The sequence below is a fragment of the Lipophrys pholis genome, assembly GCF_963383615.2.
Source record: "Lipophrys pholis genome assembly, chromosome: 2".
In the NCBI taxonomy this organism is placed as follows: domain Eukaryota; kingdom Metazoa; phylum Chordata; class Actinopteri; order Blenniiformes; family Blenniidae; genus Lipophrys; species Lipophrys pholis.
In genome coordinates, this window is record NC_137636.1 from 14,995,240 (window position 1) to 15,015,620 (window position 20,381).

The following is a 20,381-nucleotide window of genomic DNA, read 5'->3' on the forward strand; positions in this document are numbered from 1 at the left end:
GCCACATACTGTTTCGAACTCTATTACAATGTTTACGCCAATTGCAAGAACAAAGCTGGTGATAGCTGTCATATTACAGTTTATGTGTACCTTCCTAAGAATTATGTCTGTCGAATGTCTTACTCCATTATAAATTGTCATTCTGAGCATTACCAATAGATGGCATATGCATTCCTTAAGACAGGTCAGCAAATCTTTTTTTGAACTGGGAAACTTAAAGGGTATGAAGGTCTGTTAGGAAGTAAGTGAATAATGACAATACTACTGAATCGGTTCAAAGGCTTTCTAAAATGTATTTCCCATGATAGGAAACATTCGAACAATATTTTTTCTGTTCATTTAAATATATGTCGGCATTTGGAAGTGAATTACCATAGCTCAGATTATTCTGTAGATATCCTTATTGATACTTGAAGAATTCAATGTGAAAAAAACTTTATTCAAACCCAAAGGTTCACATTTTGATGATTTTAGAAATGGAATAATTCACATCATTAAATCATGTTTATACCCTCCACCATCTTTACAGAGTAAGAGGCGATTGTTTTGATCACTGCTTGGAACTTTTGAAAACGCTCACTTCATTTCATGATTATATGACTGAACAAATATAATCATCAATCATTAGATTAAACTGTCCAAAGGTTTAGTCTGATGTGAAATTGTGACAAAACATTTTGAATAAAATGGACACTAGACAAAAACAAAATCACAGTAAAAAGTTTTATTGCTACTTGGCTTAATGTTATTAAAAAAAAAAACTATTAATAGCAGCATTGAAAACAAAATAATCTTCCACTCTCAGAGCTCAAATGTGTGTAATTCTGTCTGGCAAACAGCAAAAGTGCTCATTGTTAGTTTTGTTTCTAAATAATATGTCCTCTTATCATTTTTAAACATAAAATTAAATTCTAGCAGTAAACACCATGCTAGAAAAAAATATTAGATCTCTATTTTGTACAAATAAATCATAATTTGTATGTACTTTTTTTTTTTTTTTATATTGGCTTATGTTCAGGGCATGCTTTTAACACTAAATATAGTTATAGTTAGTACCTTTGATAGTACCATAATGAGTCTTCTGTAGAATACCAACCACTTTAAATTCTGTAGCTGAGAGGGAAATATAAATTTGCATGAAACAATGAAGTACAAAAATAAACATTAACTTCTTGGCATTGAGGGAAAAAAAAATATTCAAGCATTTCTTGAAAACAATACAGAAATAAATTGTATGATTAAACAATGGCTACTTTGGTCACACGATAAACAACTGGAGCATCTCCCATCAGTTTCATCCACAGTTCACACACAATTACAGTCAGTCACTATTCACACAGGCATGCATACACTTACTGTATGTGTGCACTAAAGCTTTGAACTACACACAAACACAGACATTTTGCAACGGAGTTGTACAGAGAGCTTGAGAAGTTGTGCAAACAGGAAATGATCCCTTACTAAATTAATCAGCGGTTTAAAACAAAACAAAACAATGAAGCCGAGTCAAATAGACAACCCTCTACTTTGGTGTATGAAGGGATTCTCAGGTATCTCGACCCCTTCCACAAAGAAATTAAAGGGAATATATTTGCAATGTACCCTGCGCTGACTTTTCTTGTATCTGTGCATACAGTCTGCATATGTACATGCACATCAATTACTCCACCGATGGATTGTTACTTCAAGTTGGACTTGTACATCAGACGGGACAATAGGTGAATACATGGCATCAACTGGAAAAAATAAATGAAAGTACAGTGACGTTACAACCATGTATGAAAATGGACCAGAAGTGTGACAAAGTCCCAGTGTGACTTAGCAGCCGGGGTCAAATGAGTAAAACCACACTGCCAGTGAGACATACCGACAAAATTATAATAGCAATGTAATTTACAGAACAGAGCCCCAACTACAAATACCAAACACATACACACCAGTCAATATTAATTTTCAGACATACTTAGAAATAGGATTCTTGTAGTTTTAGATGAAAAATGAAGCTCTGATATACAATTGTATATTTACAGTTAAAACTTTGCATATGTTACAAGGGAATTCCCAAGATCTATAGTGAACATCACTGTCTCGGCTGAAGCCTTGAGGAAAGTAAAACCTTGCCCAAAAAAAATCTCAGATGTTTACCATATTAATCACAATCATGACTAACCCCCAACTTCCCCTGTGGCAACCTTCAACGTACAGCAGTGTGTGTGGCTTGGTCTAGGTGAGATCTGCACAACAGACAGAATCAGCTACTACACAGAATTTAGGATTAGCTACATTAGCCTGAGCAATAAATGTGGTTTCTGATTCAAAAGTTTAGAGCATTGTTGTTTTGTGGTAGAATATGTTTAAACCATAACAACATGAGAGGGCAAAACTTTTTATAGAATTAATATTATATGACTGTTTCCGTTACATGCCATTAGTACAACATATATATTTTTTCCTATATATTGGACATCATCTCTATAAAGTAATTTAACCAGAAATATCAGTAGAAACACAAATAATATAAACACTGTAATGACTGTTTTTATCTTCAGCTCATGATTCACATCCGGAGGGCAGAGATCAGCAACTGGTGGTCCGTGGGCGACATGTGGCCCACTCTATCATCTTTGTAGCTTGGAACATAGTTTCCACAAAAGGTGATGCAAGGAAGACAGTCAAATAACCATATCTGAATCAAGTGCAATTAATCCTTCAATAATGTGGCTGAGTGCTTTATAAAATGTAAATGATCAAATGCGTGCATTTTGGTTCAGTACAATGAATTTACCGCCATTCACCTCACTCTTTATATTTAATAAGTAGCTCCAGTTCTCATGTTGTTCAATTACCTGCTACAATTTGGCCCTCTGCTAGAGAGGGTGACATTTTTGTGGCCCATACATAAACAAAGTTGCTATTCCCTGCCCTGGAGAAAAAGAGTAATGTTGAAACATGTTGAGACATTTATGTAGATTGTGGCATTGAATATCTCAATAAAAGTTATGCTACCAGAAAAAAAACAGGTGTAATTGAGAGTAAACAAACCCATTTATTTAATAGGATGTGTTTGTCATTTTATTAAAAAAAAAAACATTTAAAAAAAATTACTGTCGTAAATAAACTTGAACTGTGTCATGTTACATAATCCTAATTTCCAATGTTTGTTCGAAAGTTGTGAAGGACTGTAGGAAGAAATAATATCCCAACAGATTATGAGGATCAGTTGTTTGAATGCTAAACTCAAATATACATGTGTGAATATCATTATTTTCCAGGTACAAAGTGCATTTACCAGTGTTTATTCCTTTAAGGAGACAAATACCAAGCACAACAGAAAAAACATTCACACGCTCACATCTTTTAAGGCTTCATCGCTGACATCTTACTCATTCATGTGGAGCACAGAAAACAACCCCCTCGGGGCTAAAGACCTTCTTCACAAACAAGACATGAATGTGATGGACAGAACAGAGGGCTAAATGCTGAGCAGTGGTACTTTAAGGCTAAAAGGGAATACTGAAAGGTCCAGCTATGCACGGTTGTGAAATCCCAAAAGTGAAACACAACCAACATGGAGTGGAAGCCAAAAAAATATACATCTAAATGCAGCGATCACCGACATGAGCAACTAACCAGCTTCAGCCTGCACACAACTGCAGCAGCCCCACAGAGCTGCCTTCTTTTTTGGCACAAGGGAGACCGGGCTGCAGAAGAACTGCTTGATCATTTAAATAATGATGCAATTCTTGCCTACTTGGGTATGACTTGTTCTCCATATAATACATCAACAAAGTGATGATAATAAAGTGACTGAACCAGTGCACTCTTTCACAAATTCCTGATACTGCTGCTCACTTTCATTACTACCTGTGTCAGATTATACATAAACAAACACAACTTCCTAATGACAAAATAGCACATGTGCTAAAATGTGTAGAGAAGATCTGCATCAAATTAGAACAAGACTCAGTTTGTCTTTCGGCCCCGAACCTCTGTGTCTGTGACACAGACCAAATATGATTTAATACAGGGCAAAACTATTTTAGTTTAATTTAATGAATAAATCCCCAAAGGTCACCTGATTGAAGGCAGTACACTCAACAGCTAAGCTTAAAAAAAAAAAGATTCTCTGAGCTGTAAAAATGTCAATAGCCAAATTGATCTGCAGAGATGCAGATGAATTTAGAAAGGTGGCAACCTCCAAAGATTCAGTGGACTAAATTGCACAATCTCAGTATCTATGAAGATGTTTTCAAATAAACAGTAGATGCAAATACTGCTCCTATTTTTCTCTTGTTCAGATGTTTTGTGCCTTGACTGAAGGTAGATAATACCAAACATTGCAATGTCTCCCATCCTCTTTCTAATTGCCGTAAAAGTGCCTTATTTGAAATGATTATTTGATTTTCTTATAACTATAGTTTTTGTGGAGCTTGTTTGATCATGCACTGCCACATATCATATTGTTATAAGGATTCATTAACTCCACAACATATCAGCTCTGTACAATTGAATGACTTTGAAACTGCCTTGTTCTAAATTGCAAAACTATTCAAAAACCACGTCAGCAGCATAAGCACACCAAATCAGCCGGCTGTCAGTTTAGTGTGTACTAGATCATATAGAACTGATTTATCGTTTTTAGGAGATCCTGTAATCATTGTGTGGGAATCTTAAAAATAAAGCCTAGCCAAACCTGGCAAAGTAAATGCAGGAATATTATCTTCACATCTTTTAGTTTTCTGTGTCTCAGAAGTCTTCGGTCTGGTTTCATTTCAAACCACAGGTAGAGGAGGGCACGATCTGTGCCAAAGCTGGTCTCTTGGTGACACCATCCTCCTCCAAACTCAGCTAACAACCTTACAAATCCAAGCACTACTTGGATGTGGGGAGCTTTAGGTTGTGTCATCTGTAATAGGCACTTTTTTGAGTTTCAGTTACAGGGCTCCTCTCCAGGACCTGAGAGACCACAAAGCCCCCGGAGAGGAGATATGACACGATCTCTCACAAACCCTTCACACTGCTTGGCTTTCCAAGTAAAGGGAAATGCTGCTGACATGTTCAAACATTCGAGGTATCCCATTTTAGGTCAGGCTTGTTTTTGTCATGCTAGCCAGCTGTCCTGTCAAACCGTTATGAGCAGGCTTCTTTACTCACTGCTATACTGGTAGATGCTTAGACCATGGACTGCTATACCACATACTATTGGCATGGCATTGCTTAGTGACTGAACGACTACCTTGGTCCAACAGGCCTGTGTCACCCTCGCACAACATTTGAGTACAACTTTAACTGCAAAATCCCAAATGTATGAGAAAAATCTCCTTCCCTAGAATGGCACAAACACAGAATAGTCGCCACACGGCACTGTGCAGTGTCCCTCCTCTAGAGGGCAGTATCATAGACTTCCCGCTGTAGGATGGGAGCTGGGCCTGGACCCGGGACAAGGGTGGAGGCAAAAGCAGGTGGGTGTGGATGATCCCACACAGAATCTTTTAAGGAGGTGGGTGTAGACGGTGCAGACGGGCCTGAGATAAGAGGACACTGGCCTCTCAGCTGCTCTCTGACTTCCTGCTCCAGACTAGGAGGCACAATCAGCTGGTCCTCTGGATCCAGCTGCGCCGGGGCAGTAAAGTAGCCTGACTTCTTCTTGGGAGCCTCTAGAGCAACCTCTATAAGATTATGGCTGTCTTCAGGGGCAACAACTGACCCGTTAGACAGTTTCTTACCAAACAGGCTGGATGTGGACGGAGACTTTTTAAGGTCGGCTATCTCTCTACCACATACAGCCAGCAGGCAGCCGTTTGTAGCAGAAACCACAACGCTGTTCTGTCTGCGCATTTTGCCATTGGGGTAGTCAGAGCCTCGCTTTTCAAAGTCCAAGTCTTTGGGGGTCTGAGGTACCCCTGACCGAAGTTGGAAAGCACAACAGTGAATGTCTACCTCCACTTCTAACTTGCTGCCATTAGAGATAACACCCTCCAGTGGAGCTTCGTCGTCACTGTCTAAACCGTTGTCAGACTGGTTACTCGAGAACGTAGCACTGGAGGGCTGCCGCTGGAATAGGCCTGGGTGGGTTCCTGTACCAACTGAACCTGGTACCATGATCCCACAGAGTGTAGTGGCAGGGTGTACGCTGCAGCGTCTTTCTGGACGGGACGCCAGTCCAGAAGACGGGTGTTCGTCTGAAGCGGTGGACCCGGCCTCACTACCAATCTCTGAAGCCGATGTTTCACTGCTGAACTCAGTGACAATACCGCTGCTGGATGAAAGTGTGGCTGTGTCACTGGGGCCCGGAGTCACAGACATAGGCACTGGGGCAGGAGGGGGACCTCGTGGTTCAGTGGTGGAGACTGGTGGCTCACAAGTACAGCTGTCCTCCCCGATATGGAGGGACACTACCACAGCCCCGATGTTGTCCTTGCAACCGTAACTCTGGGCAAGTGAGCACAGCTTCTTAGCAGCAGCACGCGGATCCCGCACGGCCTGCACCGTGCACACAGCCTCCTGGTAGGACACGCGCTCAAACAGCGCTCGATTCCCCAGGATCAAGAAGTCATCCTGGGAACACAGTGGCTCCGTGTGCACCCAGGGCTTCGGAAGCACCCAGGGAGATAGATAAGAGCAGCCCAGCAGGCGAGAGCAGCATGTTACTCCACTCACTTTGTTATCCTACAGAACAGGAAAAAAAAACATTATAACTGCAGGTAATTTTACAGCTGTACAATATTTACATCACTAATAAAAAAAAAAGCATAATTAAAGGTAATCAAAAAATCCTTATAAATGCTCTAGTCCTATATTGAAGTTAGCAGACATACAGGCTGTGTTTTCCTACCTCTGTAATTATGGCTTTACTGAGTTTAACCCTCTCCATCTCATCAGCGCAGTTCTCAAGATTATAAACCTTTGAAAGAGGAACAGGTTGTCCATCTCTGCACAGCACAGCTTGACAAGTTCCCACGTTGGCCACAGTCAGGCTGAAGTGGCCTCCAGGATCTGACGTCTCACGGTGGATAAAACAGAGCAAGGCAGAGGCACCCAGTTTCTGCCCAGCCATACCAAGTTTCCTATTGCACAAAAAGAAAGCTGTGATTTATAATTACTGGTTGCAGAAAGCAATACGAGTTCTTAGTGTAAAAAAAAAAGAAAAGAAAAAGAAAAACCTATTATTACTGAAAAAGATTAACATTTTAAAATGTTTGCCTTACCTGTGTGAGGTCAGAAAAGTGTTGCACATGTACACATCGTCAACACTGGAGTGCTGCAGCTCCTCACACAGCACATCCCCCATGGTGCACTGCAACAGCCGGGGCACTTCCTCGTTACGGTCTCCATCAAAGATACCATAGCACGCTTCCACGCGGTCTCTGAACCGGTCTACTGCAAGCACCGACACACACAATCTGTCCAACACACACACACACACACACACACACACACACACACACACACACACACACACACACACACACACACACACACACACACACACACACACACACACACACACACACACACACACACACACACACACACACCATCAGAGTGTTCACCCTCATGCATACTTCAGTATGTGACAGTGTGTGGAAACAGCAAGGGGTGACAGCTGATAACAGACAGTGCTGACCTCTGGGGCAGTCATGACTTTGGAGGAGATAGCAGACCTACCTGGATCTCAAACTGTGATGCACATTACACTGCTATAGGTATCAGATCAAGCATTGAGCACCTTTGAAATATTTACTGAAAGATGCCTGTCAATAAGATATTTACTAATTTGTTTATGTCTCATTCACAGCTTGTGAAATCCGTCAAATGTTAACTTGCCTTGACACTTGAAAGCAGATAACACAAACTAAACCTCTAATATAGACACTTTTTGAAAATGCCTGGGGCAAAAGTTTAACTCTACCGTCATAAACAAGTTAAAATCACAGACATACATACTTGTTTCTTTGGCCACTCATTTCAGAGTAACCATGATTCCAAGGAGTTGAGACATTAGGTGTGTCTGTAGCTATCGTGGTGGATTTCTGGTCCAATTTCAGGGTGGTGATGTGACTGTAAAACAGAGCATACAGTACATACGTTTAGTATATACAGTGGGGCAAAAAAGTATTTAGTCAGCCACCGATTGTGCAAGTTCTCCCACTTAAAATGATGACAGAGGTCTGTAATTTTCATCATAGGTACACTTCAACTGTGAGAGACAGAATGTGAAAAAAAAATCCAGGAATTCACATTGTAGGATTTTTAAGGAATTTATTTGTAAATTATGGTGGAAAATAAGTATTTGGTCACTTCAAACAAGAAAGATCTCTGGCTCTCACAGACCTGTAACTTCTTCTTTAAGAAGCTCTTCTGTCCTCCACTCGTTACCTGTATTAATGGTACCTGTTTGAACTGGTTATCTGTATAAAAGACACCTGTCCACAACCTCAAACAGTCAGACTCCAAACTCCACTATGGCCACGACCAAAGAGCTGTCGAAGGACACCAGGAAAAGAATTGTAGACCTGCACCAGACTGGGAAGAGTGAATCTACAATAGGCAAGCAGCTTGGTGTGAAAAAATCAACTGTGGGAGCAATTATCAGAAAATGGAAGACATACAAGACCACTGATAATCTCCCTCGATCTGGGGCTCCACGCAAGATCTCATCCCGTGGGGTCAAAATGATCATGAGAACGGTGAGCAAAAATCCCAGAACCACACGGGGGGACCTGGTGAATGACCTGCAGAGAGCTGGGACCAAAGTAACAAAGGTTACCATCAGTAACACACTACGCCGACAGGGAATCAAATCCTGCAGTGCCAGACGTGTCCCCCTGCTTAAGCCAGTGCATGTCCAGGCCCGTCTGAAGTTTGCCAGAGAGCACATGGATGATCCAGCAGAGGATTGGGAGAATGTCATGTGGTCAGATGAAACCAAAATAGAACTTTTTGGTATAAACACAACTCGTCGTGTTTGGAGGAAGAAGAATACTGAGTTGCATCCCAAGAACACCATACCTACTGTGAAGCATGGGGGTGGAAACATCATGCTTTGGGGCTGTTTTTCTGCTAAGGGGACAGGACGACTGATCCGTGTTAAGGAAAGAATGAATGGGGCCATGTATCGTGAGATTTTGAGCCAAAACCTCCTTCCATCAGTGAGAGCTTTGAAGATGAAACGTGGCTGGGTCTTCCAGCATGACAATGATCCCAAATACACCGCCCGGGCAACGAAGGAGTGGCTCCGTAAGAAGCATTTGAAAGTCCTGGAGTGGCCTAGCCAGTCTCCAGACCTCAACCCCATAGAAAATCTGTGGAGGGAGTTGAAAGTCTGTGTTGCTCGGCGACAGCCCCAAAACATCACGGCTCTAGAGAAGATCTGCCTGGAGGAATGGGCCAAAATACCAGCTACTGTGTGTGCAAACCTGGTAAAGACCTATAGGAATTGTTTGACCTCTGTTATTGCCAACAAAGGTTATATTCCAAAGTATTGAGTTGAATTTTTGTTATTGACCAAATACTTATTTTCCACCATAATTTACAAATAAATTCCTTAAAAATCCTACAATGTGAATTCCTGGATTTTTTTTTCACATTCTGTCTCTCACAGTTGAAGTGTACCTATGATGAAAATTACAGACCTCTGTCATCATTTTAAGTGGGAGAACTTGCACAATCGGTGGCTGACTAAATACTTTTTTGCCCCACTGTACATAATGTGTTACAGCAACCCTCGGGTCTTAAATGAAGATGTTAGTGCTCAGATTTCACAGTATGTTTTTCCCCTGAGGTTTCTGGATCTGGATCTGGGTCCAGTGACTCACCTGAAGAGATTAAGAGTTTTGTGTTCCAGTATGAGGCTGCTGTTGCCTGTCAGGTCCAGCTCTTGTAGAGTAGCAGGCAGGGAATCAGGTAGCTGGATTTCAGTCAGCTCATTGCCGCTCACATCAACAAGCTAAGGACATACAAAGCACACAAGAGCTAAAACATACTGAACACACACCGACACACACAGACACACACAGACACAACGGTAAAGTCACACAAATATAACCAAAACCAAAGTCTGACCTTGATCTCTGGCAGGCTGAGGATCTCTGGGAAGACAGTGATGTGATTCGAGTGTGCTATGAGGGTGTGCAGCCTCTTACAGCTTGACACGGTGGAGGGGATAGTCTTTAGCTTATTGCCACTTAAATTGAGCTCCTCCAGCAGTTCCAGCTTGCTCAGCTTACTAAAGACAGACAGACATTGAAAATGAAAAATTAGCTTAATGAGATGAACTGATAAATGAGAGTAAAATTGTTGTCAACTATCTGCCTGCAAGTGTTTTCTTAAATGATGGTCACTTATATCAAAACATTGATTGTATACTACCGCTAAAAAATGTCAGGTTATTTACTTCACATTTAAGAAGATTATCATTTATCAGTGAAGACAGAACAAAAATGCATAGTGTGTGTTTGAATAGTAGCAATAATGATTTGTTTGAAGAAAACATTGCTAAATTTTAGAAAAAAATACACATTTCAGAAGATCGAGGTGTATTTTTTTCTTTTTTTTTTATTCAACTTTGACAATTACTACACATCTTATTCATTCTAGTAAAGTATTCCAACCTCTTTTTTATTTGAACCCTTTCAGAGCCAGGATTATATTGAGGGAGCTTGGGCTTGGATTTATTTAACATTTATGGCTATAGAATAGCTTTGCAATGAGAGAGCAGCCTTTCCCCTTTTAATGATTTGGGGTAACTTTATCTTTCAATACTTGGCTGTAATTCAATATCACTCTGTTTTTGACTGTACTAAAAAGCTCATGTTCCAAAGATGTGACACACTGGTGAATCTTCTCTGTGATTGGAAGAATCATCCTGGCTGTCGCAGTAACGACTAGCACATGGACACAAAGCTGTCCCTGCTGTCTTCTGGCTTTTTAATGTTGTAGCTGTCATTAGCGGTTTATAAGTTATGGCTATGACAAATATACACGCCAGATCCCGTCAGTGGTGACAGAACAAGAATATAAAGATGTGTTATTAAGATAGTATTTTTTCTTTGAGAACGACATAGAAGGTAAACACACCTAGCTGGGAACGAGAGCAGTTGGTTATAAGCGATGTGAAGGACCCGCAGGTTTTGGTGGCCGACCAGCAGAGCTCCACAGTTCTCGTTCAAGTTGTTTCCTGTCAGGTAGAGCTCCTGGAGTGTGCTGAGGCTCTCCTCTGACTGGCTGCTGGGAGGAATACTTTCCAGGGCATTGGCTGACACATTTAAGTATTTCAGGCTGTGAGGAAGAACAATTAATTAGACAACAATGCATAAGCTTTAACCTAACCAGGACTGCAAGACTGAAAGAGTTACGCTAAATATCTATATAAATAATGGATGAAGTGTATCAGAGTGCGACTTTCAAATGACAAATCTGAGCAGAGAACTTTCAATGACACCCATTCATCAAAACATCCTTAAATGTCCCTTTGTTAGGCAGCTGGCAACATTTCAACATCAGTCCTTTAATGACGCATTTTGAAACCTATAAAAAAATAAATAAATAAGCGTGACATGATCCACTCCTTACAGGGTCAAAGGAACGGTTTTTATTATGATATATTCCAAAGTACATTGATACCTGAGGAGATCTCCATGAGCGCTTGTGTGGAGTAAATTATAATCTATGCGGCAGAATTCCACTGCATTATCACTTTGACATTTTCTTTGACATTAAATACACCAAAGGTTATTGAAGGTAGTTCAATGAAAAAACCATGGCGCAGTTAAAATTGTACATGACAGAGGTGCCAGTTAGTCTCTCTCCTTTGTCAGCCGATTATAGGGAAATCTATATTATTTTCACTTCTCCTCTTGTTATCAATGCACTGAAGAAACAAAGTTCTTAGCAAAAAAAAAACATGTCCTCAGAAGTGGAGCAGTGATTTTGGTAGTGTTGAATCTGTACCGGGAGGAATCACAGCATATTTGACCTTTGGTGATTCTTATGTAAATAGTGATGTTAGGTCATCAACTGTGTGTATGACATGCAGTTATAAAAAGTAATAAAACTTTTCTGCATGAGTAATTAAGAAGTGATTCTTGTCAAACGACTATTCTAAAATAGTCAGACACCATGAAAGTAACTTAGAAGTGTTCACTCCTGATCACGCCTGAATTTATAGAATATGTCACCAGAATATGTCTCTGAGAATGAACGAGTCAGTACAAGCAATCGTGTCACAGTTGGGACACATTGTAATCTTGCAGGACTGCTGCCATCCAGAACCAGGAGTGTGATAACTGATACATGGTTGTTGAAACCTCTCTGTGGCTTTTTGCACATATGAAAATCTAAGCATTAGTTCAGATCATCCTAGTTTATGCTGCCATGCTTGCGTCTATCAGCTTTGAGTGCTACCACTTTTGCCACAGTCTGCTCTGCAGCTTTTAGACATCATATCAGGAACATCATTTTGTCTCAGCATTAGAGACAGTAAAGTGCATTAGAGCATCTGAACTGCTAATGGGTGTTAAGTGATTTACCACACAGGAAATAGAAGAGCAAATGAAGCTCCAGTTACGGTCTGGACTGCTACATTGATCTTCACCACAATTCTTTCAAACAATCTACACTTAAGTTCCCAAAAAAATGACCTATGGCACACGCTGTCCAAACAACAAACACCAGCTGACAACAACAAAACTATATTGAGGACCAGACAGAGAAAGAAACTGAAAGTTCTGCAGTGGAAATTGGTGGAAGGACTCACTTTAAGGCCTTGTAAAAGAGACTCTCCGGAAGATCGCCTAGCCTGTTGTGCTGGAGGTCTAGAGCTTCCAGAGGGACGTGGTCAAGTAGGTCAGGCACTCTCTGCAAACGATTGTTCCCCGTCAGCAGTTTCCTCAAGCTCAAGCTGTTGAGCAGTCTGTCGAAGGCCAGCAGAAATGAGCAGATATGAGCAGCAGAGTGAGATTAGGGCAAGAAAAGAGAGAACAGCCCAAAAGAAAGGCACATAACATCCTCTTCCCTTTGTCGACTGACCACTCGTGAAGCTCTGTATGTGTGTACCAATCCATCAGTGACATTCAGTTTGGCCAAATACAGACTCGCACAGCAGCTTATTGTTCGCCCATGATCACATCACAGAAGTTATGAGTGGGCACAGCGGATGGAGGAATATCATCTAATTTTCAAAAGCTTTTTTTTTTTTCTTTTCAAATTCTTTCATTCAAATGCAAATGCCTGTGCTCAGGGCTGACGGAGAGGAATGGTACTCTGAGCCAAGAATGATAGGATGGCCATGATTTAATACTGAAACTAAAAAGCACAGTTATAGCCTTTCACAAAGAAAGTGATACCAGCTATTGTTTGTGTCTGGTTCTCCCCATGGTTCCGCTACCATGACAAAGCAGATGTTATGAAAAGCCGTTCAGCACCAGAGGTATAAAAAAAAAAAAAAAAAAGAGCATGACACCTGATCTTCTAATTCTGGCCAGGAGAGACAATTATGGATTACACGAGGGTGAAAGGTTAACTAAACTGGAAAAACGTAACAAAGGACATGAAATTTGAGTTTAGGATTGGTTCACAACAAATGTTAACCTGGAAGGAAGCTGAGACAGGAGGTTGTTTGTGACGTCGAGCATCTCTATTTTTCTGCAGTCACACACCCAGTCTGGAAGGTATTCCAAGAGATTCCTGTCTCAACACACACATACATAGACAAACACACACAAACTGAGTTGTCATTACTGAACGGATGAATAAGCAGTTTGGAAATTACAGTGAACAACAAAGGGGCAAAATCATATTATCCAGCATTAATCAGGTACAGTGATCTGTTTTTAATAAATGTTTGCATTGAACTGTGAATAAACTCTTTTTGTACATGCCAAATAAATGTAAGATTTACAAATATACAATCGTTCAAGTTTAAATTCTTTTTTTGTCAAGCAAGCATTGACACAGGCTAAGCCATTCGAACATTAAAATATATAGTGGTCTTAGCCTTCATTTAGCATTTCTGCTGTATACAGAACGCTACAAGATATTGGGGATTAGTTTTGCATTATCATCAATGCTTTGGCCATTAGAGACTGAGGGAGTCCAAAGTCCAAAATGCTATTCACACAATCTGAACAAAAGGCTTTTTGAAATCTTTTGAAAAATTACATTTTGTATCAAGCAAAAAAAAAAAAAGTACTTGTATAATAGATTCTGGCAATGAATAATTTTTGATCAGGAGACACTCATCTGAATCAACTGTTTATTCTTTCACCAAGCATAGGTTATTCAATTCAATATGGAAAGTGATTCACTGATTCAGAAACACTGCACCACTGCACTAATACTCCCTAGAATACGACCAAAACCGGTTTTCACACACCATTAGCACTTTTGTAAAGCAGCCAGAACTCACTGTGATAGGTCCATGTGCGTCAGCTGGTTAGGAACTGGATAGATGTTCACTGTTGTCAGGCCTGTGGGCAGATAAAAGCAGCCCCCATTAACTGCACATCTGGATTATGACATGTGTGCTTGAAAATGAATGTGTCATTAGAGGGAAGGGTCTGCACAAATAAGACAAAAAAACCAGTGACGCGAAAACGGCGGATAGTTGATGCTCTGTTTGACTCACGGTTGCTGCTGGCATGGAGCATGCGCAGTGTGAAGCCGCTGAGCGTGAGGCTCCCCAGCTGGTTACGCTGGCAGTGCAGAGTCTCCAGGTTGCAGATGGAGCTCAGGTCAAGCGAGTCCAAGCAATTGTCTCGCAAGTCCAGCTGGGTCACCTGGTTCACTGCCTCTAGACTCTCACTTTTTACCCATCGCATCCCATTCAAGCTACATTTAACATTGAGAACAAGGAGTAAAATAATAATGAATATTATTACGTAGTTCTGCTTCTACTTGGGTAGAAAATAAAGCATCAGTCCAACATAAATAACATGATATTTGTTCCTCCAAATCTTACAGAGGTGATAGAGCTGTAGGAGGTGACCAGCATACATTGTTGGGGTAAAATATACAGAGCCAAAATATGCACATAATGTCCTTGATTAATTGAACAAACAGAAGAGAAATTCAAATTTTATGTCTGTTTGATATGGCACAACGCTGAGATTAAATGGTAAATGGAATCTATGTCTTTTCCACTTATTTAGCCCCCAAAGTGCTTTACAATGTTAGTCACATTGACACACACATTCACACACAGATTATGCAAGGCACTCAATCCAGCTATTGGGAACAGTTTGGGGTTCAGTGTCTTGCTCGACATGTAGACAGATGAGGGATCAAACCTGCAACCTTCTGATTGAGACAAACTTGCACTACCAACTGAGCCCAAGCTGCTCCATCAGTAACGCTCTCTGTGATCTCATGCATCATGTTATTCCACAAATCTACTTTTATGAGAAATTCCAACCTGCTTATCCACTACAGCTGCACCTTGTTCCTTGAAAGCGTCCACCCAGCAAAACCACAACTTAACTCCAAAGATCGAGTTATTAACCGGCTGTGGTGAGAGCAGCGGTCACTGGTTTCATCTGTAGTGGTAGGAAAAACACTTGGTAGAGTTTTCTGTTCCTCATTACTCAGCGTAGAGGTCCCCTTAACACTTAGCATCCAACTGTTCCTGTGGAGCTGCAAATATACCGTGTCTGACTACAGATCTGGGCAGCACCCAGGTGTGAATGTAGGCGAGAGGCAGTGCAATGCGGGAAAAGGTATTTGTTCTCAGCAAATATGGCCTCTATAAATAAATGTGAAATAGGAAGGTAAGGCAAAGTGCTTGTGTCGGGACATTTGTCTTTGTGTCAACAACGAAGAAAAGCGCAGAAAAGAGAGAATTTCAAGATTGATTACGGTGCTGAATTATTCTCCACCTGCCACCTGCCCTAGAATGACGGACTGACTACCAGCGAATGGTAAATTTGCTTGACATAAAACATACTGACCCAACATTACGCACACAATAACAGATGGGCTGATTTATTGAGTCAGACGAGATGGACAAGGCTGAGAGCTGTTTGTTCCCTGATCGCCCTCTTACCGGAGATCAATGTTTTTCAGGTGGCTCATTCTGACCAAAGTACACAACTCCAGACTCTCCACTCTGTTCCCAGCCAGAGCCAGCTTGTCCACTGCGCTCAATCTCTCCAGCACAGCAGGGATGTGAGAGAAGTTGTTGAATGAGAGCCCCAGGCTATTGAGCTGAAACAGGCCACCCAGCTCTTCAGGCAGCGAGCTGAGGTGGTTTCCGTCCAAAGACAGCGTCTGCAGGCTACAAAAAAGAAAAGACAAATATGCATGTTTTGCTTATTTTTACTTTGGAAGAGCCAAATATCTGTTTGCATCATTTGTAATTATATCCATTGTTTAGAAAGCTGCATTCTACAGACTATTCCTGTGAGAGCGAACACTGTCAAAATAACATTCACAAAGCAACCTTCACTTTTGCATCATGCACATCACACTTCTAATGTAATTGAGGTGTGTTCGGCTAAGCATGCATGTCCTGACCTATCTACTGTACATATTATGAAGATTTACTGTAACTGCACACATTGTGTTTTGTGTGTCTCACTTTTGAAGATTTCCGATCTGCACTGGGATGCTGTGGAGACTGTTGCAGGAGAGGTTGAGCTCAGTTAGTGTGAAGATCTCACACACACATTCGGGAAAAACACCCAGGCGGTTGTGAGATAAGTTCAGACTCTTTAGTTGGGAAAACCTAAAGACAGAAGGAACAGCATGCACAACCTTGAAAAAGTATTGAGAAAACGTTTTTTTTGTTTGGCATATTTAATGAGGCATTTATTCACACGTGTTGCAAACATATCAAAGAAATGTGTTATAACAGGTGATAAAAACCACCAGAGGCTATTTCCATTCAACATCACCGTGTACCACAATTATAGTGCCTGAAATAAGTTTAATGAGCAAATTAAATATTTTTTAGAATTGTGGCTTTATTATTGCTCACAAAAAGTGAGTTGTGAAGTACACACACTCTTGATATTTCAGGTGAGACATCAGATACTACAAATTCACTTCCTCTAGTTGCCCTGCAAAAATGTTGAACTTGATTTGTGCTCCAGACTGGTTATGAAGTCATGCGTGACTTTTTATAAATATGCTAAATAAGACAGAGCGAGACAGAGGAGATTGATGTGAAAATCTCTTTGACACGTTGCACGTTAGAGCCGATTTAAAATGTCAATAATAGGATAGAATAAGCACACCCAGTCAGCAAATTGTGATTGAGCCATAAAACAAGGAGTAAAGGGTTTGGTGATGAATAGAAAGAACAGTGACGCATTTCGTAGAAAATCAACAAACATATTAATACATGTGATTAAATTCTGTTTTATGCCATAAAAGTCAAACACGTGGAGGAAACGTTTTGAACGTATTTCATTTGCTTATAGAAATTGTATAAAAAGCACCACGTCACCATACAACATTAAACCGCTGAGCAGCTGGAAACTTATTGAGGCAATGATTGTAGCGTTCTGATGTTGTTGGAGCTTAACAGTGTAACTTTTTCAACATCAAACTTGCTGCAGCTATTTAACAAGGTTTTTTCTATAACTCAATGAATAAATAGCCAAATCTAAAATGTCCTGAGCCTCTAAATACCAACTCCACTGCTCTCCACTGGGCCCTCAGAGGAATGAATTATATGTAAAAACAGCACAAAAATAACTTAAAGGAGACATATCATGCTTTTAAATCCTTCCTTTTTACATATAAATCATACAGTTGTGGTCTATACAACGCGGAACTGCAATGCTTGGGTCTGAATTCCTCATTATTAGAGCTCCACAGGCCCCTTTTCAACCCCTTTTCTGATGTGCTTCTGAGAGCAACTCGTTTTGGGGCGGTCTCTTCAAATGCAAATGAGACACTTCATACCCCGCCTCCTCTCCAGGTTGCAGAGGTGACACTCGGTTCAACGCCACCCTGTTCGGCCATCTTTGTAGTTTGATAGAACAGATACAATTATCTAGCGGCGCAGAAACTTTATATTCACACATTATTTACAAAATGTCAACAACGGAAGATTTGTCCATCCAGCCATACATGTTGGAGCCAGAGTCGGACCCGGCGGAGCGAGATGAAAATGACGATGATGCACCTACAGAACAACGTCTTCATATGGATGTAACGCAATGGTGTGTTACTATATTTACACTGACTTCTCCATCCATGCCCACTACTACAATACTGCCTGTATTACAACGACTATTTAACACAGAAGTTACATTATAATCTAAAACGAGCACACAGCGCTAACATATGAAGACGGTGCAACTGCTAATGCTAACAAAACAATGACAGGGACGTCTTATCATCACACTTTTTAGCGTTATATACAGCTTACCGAAGTGCTCTGTTCGTCGTCTCCATAGATAGAAGGAACTGACCGCTCAATCAGACCAAGTCTTTCGGCAAATCCTTCTTTATACTGGCGGAGGTTGCTGAAGCAGTCATTCTTGAAGTGATTCGCGCACACAAAAATGACCTTACCCACAGATGTGGGTACATTTCTGTGAAAAATAAAACTCAACCAGGCACTTCGAAAAGGTTCTGATGCTGGGAGACGGTGTAACGAAGCTTGTGGGTTACTACATCCAACAACCGAACATTTCGACTTATCCTCTCGTAACTTCGGTTGGACTACAAAATCGCAGCGAGAAACAAAAATGGCGGATTGCTCTAAATGTCGATGTCCTAATTTGGCAGTTCCGCTGAGAATACTGTGACGTCATTGTTCAAAAAACGTAATAGAGAATAGAAAAATCGAAACCGATCGCAAAATATGACCAAAACAGAATATAAAGATATCAACGGAGCACCTGAAGAGACTACTTTGAACTTTTCTGTACTTCTAAACACTCTAAATATACAACAAAATGCATTTAAGGGCTAAAAAAGTGGATTTAGCATGATATGTCCCCTTTAAGACCCCTTAAGATTTTGATCCATGTGCTCTAGATGAAGGGCAACGGTCTTTCTTTTAAACAACAAAATGATGGAGTGAATACCTGGGGAGGTTGAGCAGACCTCCAGGACCCTGCAGGCTCATGAAGTTGTGCCGCAGGTTGAGGTGGGTGATATCCTGACTGTAAAACAGATACTCAGGAACCGTTTCCAGACTGTAGCAGGAGAGGTCTACCAGGCTGATTGTCTGAGACACCACCTTCACACACGCAAAAACAAGCAAATTGTGCTGAGAGCTCTTTTCTGTTTTCAGTTCATGTGTAGCACACAGATCAAGGAACAAATATACAGTTGTAATTTCATGAAGGTTTGGGGAAAAAAAACAAAATGTTTAGAAATATTGCACGCAAATTCATTGTATTAAATTATTTCCTGACTAAACATCAGCTATGCTTTCGTGATACACGTCTGTTCATTTTCCTGAGAAAATGGTGTTGACATCACTAATTATTATCAACAGCATTTCCTTGGGTCTCCTTCCTCTAAGTCACTCCCACTTTCCCACGCTGTCACGATCACCTGACTGTCAGTTTTGTTATTACCAGCCCCATCCAATGATCAGTGACAGAAAAACTTAACAATCTCACACACTTGCAATCTAATTTGTTCATCATGTGCTGCAATGGCGCTAATAAATAAAGTCTTGCATCATTATGTACCGTAATCAAGCTTTCATAGTCCAATTCATCTGCACTGTAATAAATACAATCATCACAGCATGTATTTTTTTATATTTGCCTGGAAACATTTCAGAGATGTTGGCACGACTATATGGCCATTTTTGAAGGCTGTAGTTTGTCATGCAGTTGACTTGTCCTGTGGAGACTAAAACAACCTATGACTGAATGCAGAGAATCACTTTTCCCAGACAGAAGTGTGAAGGAGTCTGTGTCTGAATCTACATTTGGGACATACTTGTTTAATCACATTTGTTCAGACCATTGTTGACTGTCACTCAGAGGACTTTATTCCCCATTATTTTCCTGCAAAAGCTGCAGCTTTGCAGACCATCGATCACCCAAGGAATGATTGTTTACAAGCTCGCCATCAGTGCACGATACCAAACTGTGCTGGCCCAATCCAGTCTGAGGATTGTCTCCTCCATTAACTACAGGGCTGCACACTGTGCAGCAACCCAGAAAATAGGACGGCTGCTCAGCAGAGCATGACATCACGTCACTGCTTTTAGAGACAGCAAAGACAAAACTGCTCATTTCCCACAAAATCGACTCATCTGCCAGCCACTTTAAAAAAAGCAGCTCATCTTTAAAAAAAAAACAGTAAATACGTGACGTGGCGGTGGGGAGAGGAAACGGAGAGAAAATAGGACAGATTTCATGCTTTGGATAACTTGCTTAGTAATTATGAAACACTGTGACACACTGTGA

At 40.8% G+C, this 20,381-nt stretch overlaps 1 protein-coding gene across 1 annotated transcript in view; it reads right to left on the reverse strand.

Annotated features, from left to right (window-relative positions):
- Positions 1 to 5,382: 5,382 nt before the first annotated feature.
- phlpp2 (PH domain and leucine rich repeat protein phosphatase 2) overlaps positions 5,383 to 20,381 on the reverse strand; it is a gene marked incomplete at both ends in the record, with an annotated part of 36,207 nt that continues 21,208 nt past the window's right edge. The window contains 14 exons of the mRNA XM_080493285.1: positions 5,383 to 6,669; positions 6,836 to 7,067; positions 7,209 to 7,403; positions 7,948 to 8,061; positions 9,819 to 9,949; positions 10,066 to 10,228; positions 11,080 to 11,280; positions 12,758 to 12,913; positions 13,591 to 13,686; positions 14,408 to 14,468; positions 14,627 to 14,829; positions 16,040 to 16,270; positions 16,574 to 16,720; positions 19,038 to 19,192. Of these exons, the coding sequence (XP_080349411.1) occupies positions 5,383 to 6,669; positions 6,836 to 7,067; positions 7,209 to 7,403; positions 7,948 to 8,061; positions 9,819 to 9,949; positions 10,066 to 10,228; positions 11,080 to 11,280; positions 12,758 to 12,913; positions 13,591 to 13,686; positions 14,408 to 14,468; positions 14,627 to 14,829; positions 16,040 to 16,270; positions 16,574 to 16,720; positions 19,038 to 19,192 (3,372 nt within the window). The remainder of the gene's footprint in view (positions 6,670 to 6,835; positions 7,068 to 7,208; positions 7,404 to 7,947; positions 8,062 to 9,818; positions 9,950 to 10,065; positions 10,229 to 11,079; positions 11,281 to 12,757; positions 12,914 to 13,590; positions 13,687 to 14,407; positions 14,469 to 14,626; positions 14,830 to 16,039; positions 16,271 to 16,573; positions 16,721 to 19,037; positions 19,193 to 20,381) is intronic.